This window comes from Mytilus galloprovincialis, chromosome 5 (assembly GCF_965363235.1).
Source record: "Mytilus galloprovincialis chromosome 5, xbMytGall1.hap1.1, whole genome shotgun sequence".
Taxonomy (NCBI): domain Eukaryota; kingdom Metazoa; phylum Mollusca; class Bivalvia; order Mytilida; family Mytilidae; genus Mytilus; species Mytilus galloprovincialis.
In genome coordinates this window covers 20,067,730-20,088,019 of record NC_134842.1, presented here as the reverse complement: position 1 = coordinate 20,088,019, position 20,290 = coordinate 20,067,730, and the positions used below count along the sequence as shown (strand labels likewise).

Here is a 20,290-nt window from a genome sequence, read left to right as displayed (position 1 = left end):
ATATTGATATTTCTGCCTTTTTTAAAAGAGTTATCTCCCTTTTCAATGCAAATCTCTATTGAAATTTCAAAATCATCATGTTTTAGTGTCCTCAAGTTAGATTTTATGGGACTTTTTTCTGTGTATATTTGGGGTATAATGATAAAGATTAAAACTTAAAAATCTTCTGTTATAATTACTACAAGGTTACGGTGAAATTTATGCTAGATTGACTGGACTATATATATATGTGACCTTCAAGTACTTAGTTTGTGAGCTTCGTTCACATGAACAAATACTAAGTAGTTTATTCAATTGAACGTTCCTGAAGGAAACCATAAAAAAGAAATTCAAACGCATGAAATTGATAAAGATAATATAACAGAAAAGTTTTCAAATAATACTATACAGGACATACAGTCTTCAGTCTTAATATTGAACAACTATCGCTGTGCTCCATAATCCGAGATGAGTAGGTTATTGCAATAAAGTCCCTCTTTTAGACTAGAGGTGTAAAAGGACCACCATTTTATCTTCATATGGAAAATATTTTTAAACAGATAACCTTTTCTCGTACTTTGTACAAGACGGACTGAAAACAATACTATGCATCACAAAATCAAGGATAGCCCCGATCAAGTAACAATACACATACAACTTCAAATTAACAATACACCTCCAGATTCAGTTACAATTCACATCCAGATCCACATATAATACACATCCAGATCTAGTTATGATAGCATAATACACATCCAGATCTAGTTATTATAGCATAATACACATCCAGATCTAGTTATAATAGCATAATACACATCCAGATCTAGTTATGATAGCATAATACACATCAAGATCTAGTTATGATAGCATAATACACATCCAGATATTATAATAGCATAATACACATCCAGATATTATAATAGCATAATACACATCCAGATCTAGTTATAATAGCATAATACACATCCAGATCTAGTTATGATATCATAATACACATCCAGATCTAGTTATGATAGCATAATACACATCCAGATCTAGTTATAATAGCATAATATACATCCAGATCTAGTTATAATAGCATAATACACATCCAGATCTAGTTATAATAGCATAATACACATCCAGATCTAGTTATAATAGCATAATACATATCCAGATCTAGTTATAATAGCTAGCATAATACATATCCAGATCTAGTTTTGATACATGTAGCATAATACACATCCAGATCTAGTTATAAAAGCATACTACATATCCAGATCCAGTTACAATACACATTCCGATCCAGTTACAATACACATCCAGTTCCACACTTAATACACACCCAGATCTAGTCATAATAGCATAATACACATCCAGATCCAGTTAAAACACACATTCAGGTCAATTTACAATGCACTACCAGATCCAGTTAAATTACACTGTCACTTTTAGATCCAGTAACAACACACCAAGATCCAGTTACAATTATACTAATATAACAGTACACGGGAAGATTAATGTACATGTACAATAAACAACTAGATACAGTTATATTAGAATAACACACATCCAGATCCAGTTACAATTCACACACTGATCCATTTTCAATACACATCCAGATTTCAATCTATTGTAGTCCGAGATTGCTCTGACGTCCAACGGCTGTTTTGCCAGAAAAACTGGGCCGAGCATGTTTGTGCAGACAGCACGAGTATATCACACGCTTACCCTTATAGAATATTCCTTTTAACTTCGTCTTTCCTTAATCTTTGTGGGCCATGTATGTGAGCTAAGCGTGTCATTACTTGGCACCTGTGAATCTCGCCCGACGGTCTGTCGTCTGTAAAGTCGTCGTATAATCCTTTCTCAAAACTTTCCTCTTCTGTTCTGTGACCACTGATTGAACTATTTCGGGAGTTATTGACAAGAGTTAATTATCTTTGTCCTGACGATAGAAAAAAATATATTTTTATTTCTTGAATGATGGACTTCATATTTTAATTTTTAGTATTGATTTATTTCTGTTGTCATGGTAAATACACACTGATAAGTCTGATAACATTTAATAGTTCACTAGTTTACTTTGATTAAGTGGAAGCTAGAATGTTTTTTTCTTTAAAAAAAAAACGATCACTCAGCGAATATCTATTTGTGCAGGAAGTGATTGCCACTTTTTAGGTCTAATAAAGAATTATAAAATCATAATTCACTGTTCATGATCAACATTTATCATTCATTCATTCGTAAATTCCTTAATTTGTGTGAATTAGCAATAAATTTCAGCACTGTCCACTTTCATACCACAACAAGAATAGCTAACTTTATGTATCACTTCTATCTGTATCTGTATAACAAACAAAAAATGATAGGTACCCAAGGGAAAGGTACCTATGGATAACCATAGACCGCCTCGGGCGTAAATCGAAATACAGTCAGTGTCTCCTACAAAGTAACATGCCTGTTAACAAAAGTTTGATTTTTTTTAAAATACTTTAAGGATTTTCTTATCCCAGGCATGAGCTTATTAAATTTTTGATCCTCAATGCTCATCAACTTTGTGCTTGTTTGACTTAAAAAAAATTAAGTGGACGAAACGCACAACTGTTGTTTTACATTGTACGCCTGGTACCTTTGATAAATATCGGCATTAAAACTAAATATTAGATAAACAACACTGCTTATGTTAAGTGTTTGGTTCAGGTTAGCTGTCATTGTGCAACACAGCTTAATGAGGGCCCTCATGGGGTTTTTGATTATGTGATTACTTGGCCGTTTTTTTAATGATTATTTGATTATTAAGCCAAATATTTCATGATTATTTGATTACCTAGGACTGTATTTTTAGTTTATGATTATTTGATTACTAAAGATAAGCAAATATTTAATGATTATGTGATTATATTGGCAAAAAAATGGTGATTATGTGATTACTAGGACCCCCCATAAGGGGCCTCCTTAATATAGAATCCTTTGGGGGGGGTAATTTTTATCAGATATCTCTTTTTGTCAGAAAACACTGTCAAACATCAGGGACTTTCTCTACTAGTTAGTATAGAAAGTCCCTGAAAACATCTTACTATCCACACTGATCTGTGTCCACACTTGTATTCTTTAAAAAAAAAATGAAATCTTGACATTTTCCGAGTATCAAGCCAATCCGTTTAGAAATTTTGATGAAAGCAATACCTTTTTTTTTTTGGGGTCAATTATAACATTGATTTGTTTTAAAAATGATTAGTCTATCTCTATAACATGTATAATCTGAACATCATTGGGCCGAAATTCATTGGGCCGAATTGTCTTCTTGTTCGAAAGGAGCGTCTGACAACCAGAACAAAAAGGGGTTAATTAAATAAAAAAAATAATCAAATATCCTTTTAAATAAATTTTAGTTCAATAAATTATATCAGGTCACACGATTTTTATTTTATTCTATCCATAATGTATTCTGTAGTGTGAATACAAAATGATATGCCGAAGTGGGCGTTTCCATATGGTGTGATGGTTATTGGAGCAGACCTTGAGAATAATAATAACAAACAGTCATGATAGTATTATCACTAAACATTTATCAAGTTGTCCTACAAATAATATGCATAAACAAACACACAAATATATGTCTATAGTTAAATATGGTACGTTTAACTATTTTTCTGATATTTTTTTGTACACGTCACAGGCTCTGCATGCGTCTTCACCACTCACTGAATGCATGCATTTTAGCAGTTTAGTTGCACAGCCATTGGCAGGTCGACTATCCATTATTTGCACCTCATTTCTCTCCCCATTTTAGTATTTAAAAGTAGAGTAGGAACAACTTCTCAAATGAGAGATAACCCCTAAATGTATAGTCTAAAATTTATAAAGTCTTGAGTGCTATGATATTTTTTTGCTTTGATGCCTTACATACATGTATATGTGATGTAAGGTGTCAAAGCCAAAACATGTCAAAGCCAAAACATATCATAGCCTTTCAATGTCATAATTATTTGAACTATTAAATGCAAAGACTATCCCTTTTATCAGGTTGGGAACAAACCCCCTGTATGGTGATTATACCTGTATAGAGGGATAAAATTATCCCTCTATAGAGGGGTATTTTTGTTTACACTGGATTAAAAGCAAATTATATAGGGCAGAATGGCATTTTCTAGTTATATTGCCATTGGCTATAATATCTAGCATTATATGCATCAACATATGCACTTTACTAAGAATAGGGATGACCAGTTTTCTGCTAAAGTGACAAAACTTGCAATCTATTGTATACCTATCTGAACTCCTGATCAACAACAAAAGGAATAGTTGACCTTTAAATTTCATGTTAAATCTTACAATAGAAATTCTGTTCAGTGAGGCATAAGTGAGTGGAATCTACCTGATCATCACAGCTTTCAATCATGGTGAACAATAGATTTTATATTTAGTCAGATAAGCAGCAAACTGGGCATGTGGGCATACCCTACCACTGATAAAAAAGTAAATATTCAAAAACTTCACATAATATACAAGATATTCAGAATAAATATTAATATGCAGCAATGGGGCATTCATTTTTAGTAAACATATATCGGGAAATTAGTTCCAGTTCTCTCGCTTGCCTCAACCATTCTAGAGTTATGTCCCTTTATGAATTGAAAAAATGCTGAATTTTTTGTATCTATCATTAAACCTAGGTTTGCCATTACCAAGTGTTATGAAACTTATACACAATGCTTATATTACAACAAAAAACACAGAACTTGGATGGCATCACTTACCCTTCTGGAGTTATGTCCCTTTATATATAAATGGAAAACATTCTCTTACTTTAGTTTGCCTCAACTGAATGTTATAAAACAATTTAACTTATACACTGCTTATTCCACTAAACTCATATCAATTTAAAATTTGAGTTGGGTCACTTTTACTATTCTTGAGAAATGCTCCGTTATAAACATGATAAATGGTTTCCATTCTCAAACTTTAATTTGCCTGTGTAGGTTCACTTTTACCCTTATGGAGTAATGTCCCTTTATATGTGGTAAAAGATCTCTTACTTTAGTTTTTCTCAACCAAAATGTTCCGAAACTTATACACAATGCCACAAAACTCATGTCAATTTCAAATTTGGGTGGGGTCACTTTTTACCGTTCTCAAGAAATGTTCCATTATAAAACAAAAATGGGTGAATTTTAGAGTTTCCCTTCTCCAACTACAGTTTGTTGGTGTGCAATCACTTTTACTCTTTTAGAGTTATGTCCCTTTATATACAGAAAAAGTTATTTACATGTAACTTAAGTTTACCTCAACAAATGTTACGAAATCTATACATTTTTCTATACAATACTTATTACCACTAAACACTGATCAGGGTCGAATTTGGGTGGCATCACTTGAACAGTTTTCTAGTTATGTCTCTTTATATTGTTATCTGCAAGTGGTGGCATCATCTGTGTCCCATGGGCACATTCTCCATTTCTTTTTATCAAGTGGAAGAATGCAGTTAGAAAAAGAATTTACAGATAATGGTATTAAGTCCAGGGACATGTAATATTCACAATATCACCCTGTATAAGTGGTAGACTTATAGATTATTGTTGTTATTGTTGATCATTTCAATGAGATTGATTTTCTTGCTCGAGCCAGTGCGGCCAAAGCAAGAAATGCAATGGAGTTGAGATGACCCATGATAATCTGTTTATCACTATTTTACCTATGACGACGTTGTCAATTTCATGTCAATTTCATTAGCAACGCCACGTGCCTCCTTAGATTATAGCAATAATTTTTCATCTCAAGCGAAAAGTGAAAAAGTAAAAATGCACAAAATAGCGATAATGAAAATTATTGCAGATACGTATACATGCAATTCCTAATTTGTATTTGCTTATACAAATATGAAATATCTTATTAAAGAAAGCTCAATTATAAACATAAGTCAATATTAGCAGAGATACAACAAATAATAACTTTTAAACTTCTCACTACAATTAATACTAAACAAGTATAAAAATATTGTGTGTTCCAAGGGGAGTAACTCTAGTATGACATAGACATAAAAATCAGTTTATCAATGTAGATATACATGTACGTTATAAATAGCAAACAATATATAAACATTGCACACATTTGCTCTAAGTAAAAAACACATTTTAAGGTACTTAGCTATCTATACTTCTGATTACATCAGTGTTTTTATTACAGTAATTTACTAAACAACTACATAAACTGAGAATTAATATGTTTAGTTTTAGAAATGTTTTTATTTAAACAGTTGTACACTAACTCCTTCCTTCAAATAGAAAATTTTAGGAGGAACTTCTTCCTTCAAATAGAAAATTTCAGGAGGTTGAATAGAAAATGTTACTCATCTTCCACATTGTTCCACTGAATTTATTTATAGGAGTTTTTGGTATAGAGGTATCTACCAATTTCAAAATGAAGTTTATGACTGCTGGTTCTGAACCTTGTCATACTTACTCTATCATTATCACTACTTACAATAATTATAGGTCAAGGTACAGTCTTCAACACAGAGCCTTGGCTCACACCAAACAGCAAGCTATTAATGGCCCCAAAAAATAAACAAATTTGCATCTATACATTTATATATCATTGTTTATTTTTTTCAGTTTTGCAAATTGCAATATAGGGAATATCAATATGCAATACAAGGACAGCATGGTTATAATGGTTAGAAGTTTAAAAGAAGACCTTTGTACTAGTATATATCCATACTAACCATATAGTATGTATTATGTACTTTTTGTAATTATGGTATTTGGACAATGGACAAAATTATGGATGCAAATGTGTTGTCTCCCTTGTGGTTTATAGCATATCTCAAATGAAAGTCTTCTTGTCCTACTTTGACTAGTCTGTGGTTCTCTCCAAGCACTTGGCCTTTTCTGTCATTAAAAGCTGGCCACAATGACTTAGCTAAGAATGCTGGTGTTCAACACCAACAAATCCTAAATAAATCTACAATCAAATTTATAAACAAATTAGGTGGCAAGACTTCTCTTAGAAGAAGATGAAAATGCTCCATTCTACACAAGACAATTTCACTTTATACTAAATATGTAAATTTCATAAAAATTTCACCTCAAATGAACTTATATGTCAATCTGAATATTATAAACTCACATAAGAACAGTATACTAATATATATGGGGGTTCCTGTATGAACCATTAGTAAAAGCACACAATGTTTTGCACAGTGAATATATCTTTTTCTGAAGGTGAACATGCAGTTTTATTTAAAATCCAATTCATATAGAAACACCTACTCAAGTTTTATCAATATCGAATAATGAAGAATTTTCAAGTCGCAATCATCACCACTGACAATTAACTCATGCCCTACATGCATTCATGAATTCATGAGATGTTCAGTCACTCTTTGCATTATTTTTTTCATATTTTTATATTTTAATTTTTTTATTAATATTAATGTTTTTCTATAAATATCTTAAATAATAAACACTGTATTTTATGTTTTAAATGTAAAATAGATAGAAAAATAACCATACGCTTTGTTTCATCCTTGACCATCAAATGATCACATCTATATAATTTCAGATTGGGGAATGTACCTTCTGTGTTTCTGTAAGTTTAGGCAATAAAAATGATAATAACACTTTATAAATTAGTTGCTTTATATAAATTAACCATGTATATCATGAATATGTTTTGTAGGTTACATCTAGTATAAAATGGATGAAGTTATCAGTGTTTTTGTTCCTGGATACAAAGATCAAGTATTCCACTCACTGCATCAGTTACAGCAAAGGGGAGTTAACTGTGATGTTACACTACAAGCATGTGATGGCACTGCAAATATACACAGCATTATCTTAGCAGCCAACAGTGAAAAACACATCTACAGCAAGATATCACAAACAAATGAAAACCATCAAGTTGACTGTACAAAATACCAAATTCATGTAATTAAAGCTGTCGTGATATTTTTATATTCTGGAGAATTAGTTATTGAAAAAAGTTTTTACAATGATCTTGTACAACTCTGTAAAGACTTATATTTAAGCTCTGCATGTGATTCATTTAATCACCAGTATCAAATTACAAAGGTACATCCTAGTACTTATGATAAAGATGGTGTCAAAGAGAAAACAGTTTTTGAAAGAGAACTATACATTCACTCAAATAATAGTAATTCATCTTATGAAAGCACCAGTACAATTCCTTTAGGAAATGATGATCTTCCAGCTACACCAATGAAAACAGTCAGCAGAGGTGACAGTTTGTACCTGAAGGTGACTGATCTTAAAAATGATCAGGGAACCAGTAGTGATGACAATAACATGGAAACCAGTTCAGTTGAATATGGTTGCACCAATGACTCTAGACCCTCCAGTTCTTCACTTGGTGAAAACCTTATAAATCAAATAGAAAATATTGTAATGCAATGTGTTGATAATGAAAAAAAAGAAAAAAAAGGGGATGCATTTCCAGTGTTAACAATGGATAATGATAGCTCACCTGAAAATTCTGAAAAATCTGACAGTAAATCAAAATGTGAAGTGACAAAATGTCCAAGCTTTAATCAAAACAATACATCTTTAGGTAGAAAGGCTACTAAAAGACCTTCTAGATCATTAAGTTCAGATACAAAGGAAAAGCCATCTAGAAAAAAGAAAAAGACATCTTTGAATAAGAAGAGAAAAGTAACGAAGGTTATTAAAAGTAATAAACGCCAGAGAAATATTGACAATGATGAAGATGCCAAAGATCATCAGGACTATGATATGACTGATGACACAACAAGCCTTAAACCTAAAAAACAATGGAAATGTGCCAAGTGTAATCTTATATTTCAGTCATTTTCAGAACGAGCAGAGCACATGAGGAAGCTTCACAAACCATATCCCTGTGAACTGTGTGATTGGGTGGGCGTTCAGCCACATCTGTATGCCTCGCATATGTATGGTCAACATAAAGTTGTTATATACTCAGAAAGATATCCATTGGTTCAGTGTGATTTTCAGGTATGTTCATACATGTGTGTTCAACATATATAGTTGTTATAAACCTAGAAAGATATCCATTAGTTCAGGTTTGTTCATACATGTGAGGTCAATATAAAGTTGTTATATCCGATACCCAGAAAGATATCTATTATATCCACGAGTTCAGTTATTATTAAAATTGTACCTAGAAAGATATCCACGAATTCAGTGTGATGTTCTTGTATGTTCAAACATGTACATGTGAGGTCAACATGAAATTGTTATATACATTTACTCAGATATCCATTGGTTCAGTGTGATGGTCAGATATGTTCATACATGTGAGGTCAACATAAAGTTATTATAAACCCAGAAAGATATCCATGAGTTCAGTTAATTTATACATTGTACCTAGAAAGATATACATGAGTTCAGTTATTATATATATTGTACCTAGAAAGATATCCATGAGTTAAGTTATTATAAACATTGTACCTAGAAAGATATCCATGAGTTCAGTGTGATGTTCTTGTATGTATTTAAGGTCAAAATAAAGTTATTATATACCTCATTTGTACCTAGAAAGAAAGTCATTGGTCAGTATGATTATAAGTTTGGAAAGATTCAAACGAGTGGGGTCATTATAAAGTTGTTGTATTCAATTGGTTCAGTGTGATGTTTAGGCATGAAATTGAGAATGGACATGGGGAATATGTCAAAGAGACAACACCCTGACCATAGAACAGATAACAGCAGCAGGTGACCAATAGGTCTTCAATGCAGAGAGAACCTCCCGCATGTTCATACATATGAGGTCAACATAAAATTATTTTACTGTACAAAATATTTGAATTAAGAAAAGGGTTTTTCAGCTTACATGGGACATTTAGGTCATGTTTTAAGCTTTTTAAAACATACTACTTGATGCTAAAATGTTAGTCATCTGTTTGTAGTAATCATGACTGTTTCTAAACTTCATAAAATACCTTAAAAGTTTTCTTCTGAAACCATTATGAGATTTGAACAAGATGGTCCAATTTTGGTCATCCCTTGTTATTGTCCGTCTGTGAATTGCATCGGGGAGGGAAAAAGTTGTCCAAATTCACTCACTAAATATCTTGGTTTGGTTTGGATATATACAAAAATTGCTTAATTTAAGGGCCACTCACGGGTGAGTCTCATGTTCATGAAATGCCCATCTGGTGTATAAAATTATTAGCCTGGCATCTTTGATGTGCTGCTGCCAGTAAATTACATGACCTCCATATATTTTGGCTATACTCGTAAATGAATATAGATATTCTTACAAATGTAACTGAGTTTACATATGTACGTAGTATTTTTCCCTCTGTTTTTTTTATGCAGGGATGCACATATAAATGTTTGAATATAAATATGAAGGATCATATGAGATGTCATAAGTATAAAAAAGAGAAGTTAGTATGTCATGTTTGTGGTATGGAGTTTACTTCAGAAGGAGGCTTACGTGCTCACTCATCATACCATAAAGAAGAGGAAATGAAGTTTAAATGTAAAGAATGTGATAAAGTATTTGGATGGAAGCATGAACTAAGTGTAAGTAAAATTATGATATAGTCAATTTATTGTTTTGATCAATTTTATGGACAATTCACAATTTGTTTTGTATAAACAGAGAACACATACATACATATGTGCAGTGGTTGGTTCAGAAATTTTCATTAGAAGGGGCCCACTGACTGCCGAAGAGGTGGCCTGCTCCAGTCATGTTTCATTGATTCCCTATATAATCAACCAAATTTTTCCCAGAAAAGGCGGGGCCTGGACCCCCTCTAAATCCGCCTTTGATGTGTATCATCATTTTATAGCAAAGTCAAAAGTATAAAAGTAATCTGAATTTAATGTCATTTCATTGCTCTCTTAGGTCATGGAGACTAAAATTATAAAATTTTACTTTTATTGTTCTATGGTTGGGTTGTTGTCTCTTTGACACATTCCCCATTTCCATTCTCAATTATATTGCAATTAAATATCTTCTTCAAATTACTGTTGGACGTCCATAACCAAAATTTACTTGTCCCTGGATGGGCCTTCAAAATGTCTTAGTGAGAACCCTGTGCTGGGCCCTCTGGAAAACACTCTAAATCTGCCTCTAATAAAGTGGAAAAGAAAGGATAATGATACATTGTGATACATGTATATGAATTGAAAACACAAAATGAATACAGACTACAAACGCATTTGACGTTTTTACCCAAAAGCAAACAGTACTTTTATTGCTGTTCTACATCTCAAAGTCACATTTAGGTCTTCAACATAGAGAATTGCATTCACACCTTACTAAAATTTCAAGATGGTTTCTATAACCATTGTGGGTAGATTTCTTCAAGGTCAAGGTCGCAAATACTAATAATAAACAAATCAGTGATGTAAAAAAGAATTCAACGGGAAATTAGTTGTTGGAGTTTAAACCCAATCTGGTCATAAGGTCAGTCACAAATAATGAAATTAATTCTCCTATTTATTATGAGGTCAACTTGGGTATATAGCAATATATTCCACATGTGTAAGAAAGATTTATAATATATATATTTGTGGATATCCTATATAAATTGGTCCTTGTTCAAAGTCTTTGATACTGAAAAAATAATTCTAAAGTAATGCAACCACCCACAATTTGTTATAATTTGGAACGGCCCTTATCTAAGTTTACAATTTCATGAATTAGTCAATTCCATACCTAGGTTTCAGTGTTAGTGTGTAAGGCAGCAACCATTTGATTTTCTGGGGGGGGCTATGGTTTTTTTTTCTGTACAAACTTTTTATTTCGCCTGCGCCTAAGTCGAAAACAATTTTTTTCTTTCAATTTTAGCATTACATATAGTGGCAGCTGGGGGTGAAACAAACAATTTTTTTTTCTCAGAATCAAAAACAAATTATTTTTTTCTCCAAAAACTGGAAACAAACTTTTTTTTCCAAAAAAAACCATAGCCCCCCCCAGAAAATCAAATGGTTGCTGCCTAAGTTCCTAGTTTCCTCTCAATTATGCAATGAACATTTTTTCCTTCATTTTATTTTCACATTTTCTGCATGAATTAAGTTTTTGCTTCATGTTGATTGCATATTAAGTTATATTGGTTAAAACAAATAACACATAATTTGTAGTTTTACATTTGATGCATGAGTTTCCTAGCTTTAGTTTCACAGCAATGCTTTGGTTTTTTTAACTTATACTTAGGTTTTAAAGCTAAGTTTGACATATAACAATGTATAATACTCAAGTTTTTAGCTAAGATTCACATTTACAGCAGAATGCATCAAGTGTGAAGGTAAAGGTATAATTTTTGGTTAGCTTGCTTGTTAGCTGAACCATGAAGTCAATTTTAGGTTAGGTTATACAGATATATTAGTTCGACAGATAACCAATCTATCTGTCTTAAGGACTAAACTACTCCAAAAGGAGGGTAGTATACCTAACCTTATACATGTAATGACTTCACAATTCAGCTAACAAGCAAGCTAACCAAATATTATACATTCAACTACAAACTCAAAGCATTCTGCTGTAATGCTTTAATGTCCCAAGCTTACAAATGTATATAAAAAAACGAACAAAAAACATGGAGTGCTTTAATTGATATTATTATGCAGATGACAGTAGGTTCATATATAACATGTATGGCAATCATCATTATCAACAAATTAATTACTCTTTTGTGAATCGACAGTTTTGCATCTATATAAAACAGTGCAATTCTGAGATCAGCAATAATTTGATCAAACGTTTATACAATGCATGTTTTTTTTCTGCAAAGGGAATGTCATTGCACCCATTGTACAGATAGCTACTACCTTATACTTATTTACATTATGAGAATAAAGGATGTATTTGCACAGAATAATTCTGTTTGTTTTCATTGTAAAAAATCATAACTCATGCCAGTGACATCTTTTCCTATTAATTGAATTTTTCAGAAACACCTGACTGCTGAGCATAAAACACACAATCTTTGTCACCTGTGTCCATTCAAGTCCAAGAATAAGACGTCACTGATTGTACACCTCCATAATAAACATGCAGAACCTATCCCAGAGAAAATGAAAACGTAAGTTCAAAAGTAGCAGGTAATTAAATGTGAATCAAAGGCAAAATTGGGACAGTTGTCATTGGGAAGGTAAAATTAAAAAAATAAACATTAAAGGTCATTACAAGGTCTGTAAAATGTGAATCACAGGAAAATGACACAGTTGTCAATATATTGGAAGGTAACATTACAACAATGAACTTTAAAAGGTCAGTAAAATGTGAATTAAATGCAATCCCAATGTAAATGTAGTTCAATTTGCTTTCTTAGTTATGAATATATCCTGACTTTTTTAGATAAAGTCATCATGCCTTTTCTGGAAAGGGGTCAAAATACCATGGCTAAGTGTTATTTTCAAAACATCTTTTCCAGCATGTAATACATACACACTACTTATTGGTGTATTATTACTACCTAAAGGAGTTAAAATAGCTTGATTTTTTTAAAAATAAAAGGTCTATAGTAAGGGGTTCAATATACTGCAGGGGGGGTCAAAATACCATGGCTAAGTAAAATTATTCAAAATATCTTTTCCAGCATGTTAAATACATACATACTACTTATTGGATTATTTTGACCCCTCCCCCTTTTTTACCATAAAAAATTAAAACTACCTTTATATGCACATTAGTATATGTTGAAATTTCAAATAATTACAGCATTCGAGTTACATGGTCCAGTTATAAATGCCTCAAGAAGTATTTTGAATGAAGTTTTGTTGATTAAGACTTCAGAGGACTTGTCATGCTTGTACCAAGCAAAGATATTTTTTTTAATCAATCATAGAAAATTGACCTCCCCTTCTTGTATGAATGATTTTTAATCTATGATACGCTTTAGAATAATGTATAATGTTCCTATAATCATCTAGAATGAAAAAAACAGGGCAGTTCAATTTACCATGGGAGGTCAATTTTCCATACAGGGGGGGGGGGGGGGGGGGGGAGGGGATTTACCATGGGGGGGTTCATTTTACCATAGCGGTATTTTGACCCCGGGGTCAATTTACCATGGGGGGTTCAAAATACAATATGACACCGGTAACAAATTTTTACAACAATGAACTTCAAGGTCAGTAAAATGTGAATTAAAGATCTCTAGAGAAATTGGACAGTATTCAATGGTAAGGTATCGGTAATAAATTTTATTTCAATGAACTTGAAAAGGTCACTTCAAGGTCAGTTGAATGTGAATCAAAGGAAAATGAGTCATTATTGATAACAACAACAATACATTGTACTTTATTTTTAGAGGTTTACATAGTTAGCTGTATAAGTTATCTTCCCTGAATCCCTCGTCATAGAAAGCAACAAAAATAAATCTTTTAAAATCAAAAATGCAATCATATATACATGACATACATTAGTTATAGTATAAAAGTCAAGTATAATCAAGTCTAATTGTGTAAATGGAACAATGAATCTTAAAAGCTTGAGCAGTAAAGGTCACAAAAAAATATAATTTTCATGCTGAGCTTAGCTGTCTGTTATTTTGGAAAAAAGATATTATTTTTGCAATAACTGAAGTTATGTAATTGTTAGGAACTTTCAGTAGAAGAAATATTACTTGAATATAAATGGCATGAACAGGTGAAACTTTTTTTAATTACTGTTAAAATTGACAATGAAAATGAGGAATGTGTCAAAGAGACAACAACTTGACCAAAGAGCAGACAACTGCCAAAGGCCACCAATGGGTCTTCAACACAGAGAGAACATCCTCTACTCTGGACAGCCTTCAACTAGCCCCTAAACAGAATATGTACTAGTACATCACTACACGTATGAATGAATTCATTAACAACAGATGGAAAATCATGAAAATAAAAATGAAGTTCAAATATCCTTGAAAACAATTTTTAGACTTAAATAGTAACCTCGTGTATGGGATGTTCCTAGGTAGATCTATACCACAAATAATATCATGATGACAAACACAGATATCAATATTGAGATTAAGTATAAAATTTGTTTTTGAATGTTAAAGATGTTTTTACTTATTTCTTCTTTATTTTTTTCAGGTATAAATGTGATATGTGTGATTTCTACTGTTTTTATCCAAGTTATCTAAAAATACACAAACAAGAAAGTCATTCAGGTAAACTTAGATTTAGTTAGTAAAACATACATGTTTAAGAAATGATGACAAAATAGCATACTTAACATATATATATATATTGTTAGTAAGGTGAAATGTCTATAGCTGACTATGTGGTATGGACTTTTATCATTGTTGAAGGTTGTACAGTGACCTATAGTTGTTAAATAATGTGGTGTTTACCAATGAGACAAATTTCTACCTGATACAAAATGATTTAGAAGTTAACAAATATAAGTCAACATATGTCCTCCAACAATGAGCACTAGAAATGCCCCTTTACAAATAAAAAAAAAGGCAGATTTTTCTAATATCTGTTCTCTAACTTACTTTAGCCTTAACCAAATGTTATGAAACTTATACACGGTGCTTATTACCACAAAATCCAGACAAAATTTGAGTTTTGGGGTAGTCACTTTTACTGGTCTAGAGTTAATTCCCTTAACAAATGGAAAAATTGCTGAATTTTTTTTCGTTTCTGTTTTCTAACATAAAAATTGTCATAACCAAATATATGAAACTATAATACACAAAACTCAGAACAAGTACAAATTTTGCTGGCGTCACTTTTACCGTTCTTCAGTTATGTCCCTTCATAACTTTATATGATTCATGCAAGCAGGGGCATCATCTGTGTCCCATGAACACATTCCCCATTTATTTTTCTTCAGTTGAATACAGATGTTCTTAATCAATGTAGCTTATACATTTGTACTTGTGTTACATATCTATACTATTAAACGAGAAGACCTCATTTTGTGTGTCGCTTCTCTTCCTCCCACAATAAATTAATCATCATGCCTCTGTGTCCTATAGGTAACATGCATAGTCGCATTTGTCATCCATTTTTATGATAATTTTATTTAGTTAGTATTAATTTGGTAGAAAAAACAAGAAAAAAAGGTGTCCAGACATTGTTTCCGTCATTGGTTGGACTTTTAAGTCATAAACAACTTTCGTTTAGAACTGTTTTAAATAGCCTAGCACATAATTTTCAAAAGTTCTTGGGGCAGGAAAATTATTTTCACACTTTCTGTATACTATGATCATACATATACTATAAATAATATGTATTTGCTATTTACTAACGATTCCAAGTTTACTATCCACGGCGGTAGCTGATGTGGTTCCTGGTTTATTATATAAAGAGTCTCTTTACTATATCAGTGACTGCCGTGGATAGTATACTAAGAATTAATAGTAAATAGCTAATACACTTTATTTTTAGTATATGTATGTCCATAGTATACAGAAAAACAGAAAACAAACAATAACAGATTTTGAAAAATGAAGGGAGAGCTAAAACAAAATTGTCCTATCAAAACAGCACACGCAGGCTGAGACTTTTGATACCCTTTCCTGAAAGGCCTAGTCTGCGCGTACCCAAATTGGACTTTGTAGACTACACGTACCCGCCTAATATTCATATATTATCGTATCAGGAATAAAATGTGAAATTAACCCGGAAATTATCACAATAAGTGAGAGAAAAAATTGTAATTCACAGAGATTTTAAGATTTGAAATGTCAAAATTTCGACTTTGAAAAAAAAAAGTTCAATATGCCAAATTTTTTTACTACATCCCTAATACGCTTTCATAGAAACAATCCTGATTAGTTTTTTAAGAAAATAACTTTTACACTCGAGTTTTTTTAACTATTTATTCAAATTCAGTATAATTTTATTCTTTTAATGTGCATTTACATTTAATTTTTATTTTTCTAACTAATACATTAAATTCAAATTAAAAAATATTATTTGCCATTATCTTCACTTGACCGGAAATAACCGACAGTTCATTATAAAATTGGTTGCGGGTACGCTTTGCCTACAAAAGTCAATTTGTCTACGTGTACCCGCATGCAGGTACACGCAGACACTGCCTTCCTGAAATTAGCCAGTTATAAAATATTTTAGGAAAATTCATCCTACAACAGTTTACATACTTTTAACCACGCACTAAATGCCTGTGATTTTGTGGGTATGTTCTAGTTATGTTTTTGATAGCTATTAAATAGTATACTACATAGTCGCCTATAAAAGACACTGAAATAATTCAAACTAGAAAACTAACAGCCTGATTTATGTTATAAACAATGAACAAAAAACAATATGATATACAACAACAAACAATTAAGATGATTCCTGTTTGACTTCTAGCAATGAATGATAAACATGTTTGTGTAAGCAATATATAACTCATTGTCTTCTTTCTGCAGATTCCATGAATTTCCAATGCAATGTTTGTCCAAAAAAATTTAAAAGTAAGAAAGCTTTAAGAAGTCACTGGGACTGTGCCCATAGTTGTAAGTATATGTAAGCATCTTCCTAGGATCGGTATAGTGAGAAACATATTATTCAGGGGGTGGCAATTAGAATTTCTAGATAGATTGTTACTGTTTGGGTTATTAATTTGGTGCTGCCAAAAAAATATGTATTTTCACTAATGTAAACCAGTAGTTATTGCAGTGTTCTAAATTTTTGGGGCAGAATATTCATTTTCCTCCTGTCTTAAGCATATATTAATTTAGTATTACCAGGCCAGAATGTTCCATTTAAAAATCCCTATCTTGTTTATTATGAGAAAATTTTAACAAAGATGAATAGAAGAGATGAGAAAAATAATTTGATTGTTCTTACGTTTTGGCTAGATAGATATGAAATAGCTCATAATACCAGTTGAGTTTTTGAGATAATTATTCATTAAATCCCACCATTTTGTTTCAGCAAACTTTTACAAATGTGACAAGTGCAGTTACACAACAAGATCACAGACAACACTACAAATTCATCAACAGAGCACACATTCTGTAAGTATTTAAGTTGCTAGGGGCAACAAGTGCAGTAACTCTGCAAGATCAAAAACATCACAACCAATTCATGATTCTGTAAGTACATATAAACTTGATTGGTTGTTAGAGGATAATCAGGATAATTACATTATAAGTTTATAACATCATATATTTTCATACACAATACTGACATTTTGTTAAGAAATTAAAGCTCTTATTTTATTTTTAAGATTTACATATTTTTTGTTCCAGAAATGCAAACTTTTAAAAGAAACAGCAGATGTTTTTATGTTGAATCTGTTTATTTGGTTTTTTTTCAACTTTTTGCAGAGCCAACAAACCATCTCATTGTCATTGAAGATCCAGTATGATGTTTTATTAATCTTTTTTTTCAACTTTTTTGGCAGGAAGCTCGACCATTTTCCTGTCATCTCTGCGAGTACAGCTGTAAATTAAAAGGAAATTTAAACAGTCATATGAAGAATATACACAAATTAGAAATAGTTTCTATTAATAAATTACACGAAAAAGTGGTTAAAACAGGTAAAGGCTATGATGAATATATGGAGGCTAGAAGAAAACGTTTTTTTGAACCAGACAAGACCTCATTAGAATTAATAGAAACTAGACCACTTGATCAGAGCTGTGGTGCTCCTATGGCAGAGGATGATACTGGTGAACAATATCAGGATTTACTCAACATTGTTAGAACTTGTAATTTACCTTTGTCCTAACATAATGTGTGATACATGTGAACCAATGATATACTGTGAATTCATTTAATCCCATTGGTTCTAATTGATGTGGATTGAAAGAAAAAATTTATTACCTGGATATTTGGTTTTGCTAAAGTCTGCAATTATTCATAGAAAACTAAAAAGCAGTAAGAAGGTATCAATTTGATGACAGAAAAATAGATGCAATTAAGATTTAATTCTAATCCATATCAATGAAACATCTTCTGAAAGTGTTACTGCAGCGGGAAAAATTGTGACAATGAATCTATTCATGTGTAAAAAACAAAATTCTCTTTTTATAACAGAAGAAAAGATAAAAATAATCATATGCATGTAGTCTGCTCTGACATATCTAATACATACACTATACACATAGTAGTTGTATAATACCATAACATTGAGAATTGAAATGAGGAATGTGTCAAAGAGACAGCAACCCAACCAAAGTGCAATAACAGCTGAAAGCCACCAATATATTAGGTTGGAATATTATACATGTATTGCATTAACCTGTAGGTATTGTTTTTATGTACATCAATGTGTTTGTATGAAGATTCTCCAATCAATGCAAAACTAGTGACATTATAAACTCATTACATCGTGGTTACCAAGTCTGTCTTTCTATATATTTGTTGTTTTATTATTATTGATTTAATGATTTATGTGACTCACAATGTGAGAATTAATGTTAATTTAATGAAAACAACTTCAAATAAAATTTTAGGTGTTTAACAAAAGTATTTTTGTGTATCTGAAAAACGACCTTTGTTTTGTTTGTTTTGTTTGTCATTTGTAGCTATTTTCAGCATACTATTTTGTTTGTTTGTGTGTTTTTGTAAACTACTTAAAGGTACTTTTATCATAATCAACATCTTCCTTTCATCAATGATTTAAGGGATCCATAGATTTGTTCTGATGAGAAAGCTTCCGAGATGCCAAGAGGGTACTTATACAGTGGCCGATCCAGGTGGAGGGTTCTGGGGGTTGGAAGCACCCTTTTTTGACAATCACTGCATTTGAATGAGGACATATAGTTGTAACCCCCCCCCCCCCCCCCCCCCCCTCGACACACACACACACACACACTTTATCCTGAGTTGGAAAAAAAATGGCTGGATCCACCCCTTTCAGAGCTCTTCAAGTACATTTTGGCAGAAGTCTATGAAATTGCTATTATCATGTTTCATTTAAAGCAAACTATTGTATACAAAAAATCATTGTGAACATTAATGTATCTGTCAAAAGGAAAGTAGAGGTTTAAAGAGAAATCTGTGTCATCAAAATTTTACAATATAAATAGTTTTAGATTGAATCTTTCTGCAACTAACACTTTGTTTGATGATTTTTGTGTTTCTTTTCTGTAACTTCAGTGCTATGAAACTTATGCACAATGCCTATTACCTCAAAATACAGATTAAGTTAAAATTTTGCTGGTGTTACTTTTCGCCTGCGAATTTTGTCACAGAAAGCTCGACATAGGGATAGTAATCAGGCGGCGGCAGCTTTAGCTAACTTCTTAAAAGATTTATATTTTAGAAGGTTTTAAACCTGGATGCTTCATACTTTGTATGCTGCATGGATGCCTCAAGTAACGAGGTTTCTGTCAGTCACATGTCCAATGTCCTTGACCTCATTTTCATGGTTCAGTGACTACTTGAAAAAAAAGTTAAGATTTTTATTTGTAATG

General features: G+C 31.9%; 1 protein-coding gene across 1 annotated transcript; it reads left to right on the top strand.

Annotated features, from left to right (window-relative positions):
* The first annotated feature begins 3,459 nt into the window (after nt 1-3,459).
* On the top strand, nt 3,460-19,340 carry LOC143075360 (uncharacterized). The gene is made up of 9 exons (XM_076250751.1): nt 3,460-3,596; nt 6,576-6,702; nt 7,642-8,951; nt 10,278-10,487; nt 12,867-12,997; nt 14,997-15,073; nt 17,294-17,380; nt 17,802-17,884; nt 18,274-19,340. The coding sequence occupies exons 3-9, from the start codon at nt 7,659-7,661 to the stop codon at nt 18,598-18,600; spliced, it is 2,208 nt and encodes a 735-aa protein (XP_076106866.1). The 5' UTR covers nt 3,460-3,596; nt 6,576-6,702; nt 7,642-7,658; the 3' UTR covers nt 18,601-19,340.
* The last annotated feature ends 950 nt before the right edge of the window (nt 19,341-20,290 follow it).

What these genes read in the sequence shown, in the direction of transcription:
- LOC143075360 (XM_076250751.1), top strand. Translation starts at nt 7,659, where the DNA reads ATGGATGAAGTTATCAGTGTTTTTGTTCCTGGATACAAAGATCAAGTA. An exon ending in ATCCCAGAGAAAATGAAAAC is followed by an intron (nt 12,998 to 14,996) that starts GTAAGTTCAAAA and finishes TATTTTTTTCAG; the next exon opens with GTATAAATGTGATATGTGTG. An exon ending in ATCAACAGAGCACACATTCT is followed by an intron (nt 17,885 to 18,273) that starts GTAAGTATTTAA and finishes CTTTTTTGGCAG; the next exon opens with GAAGCTCGACCATTTTCCTG.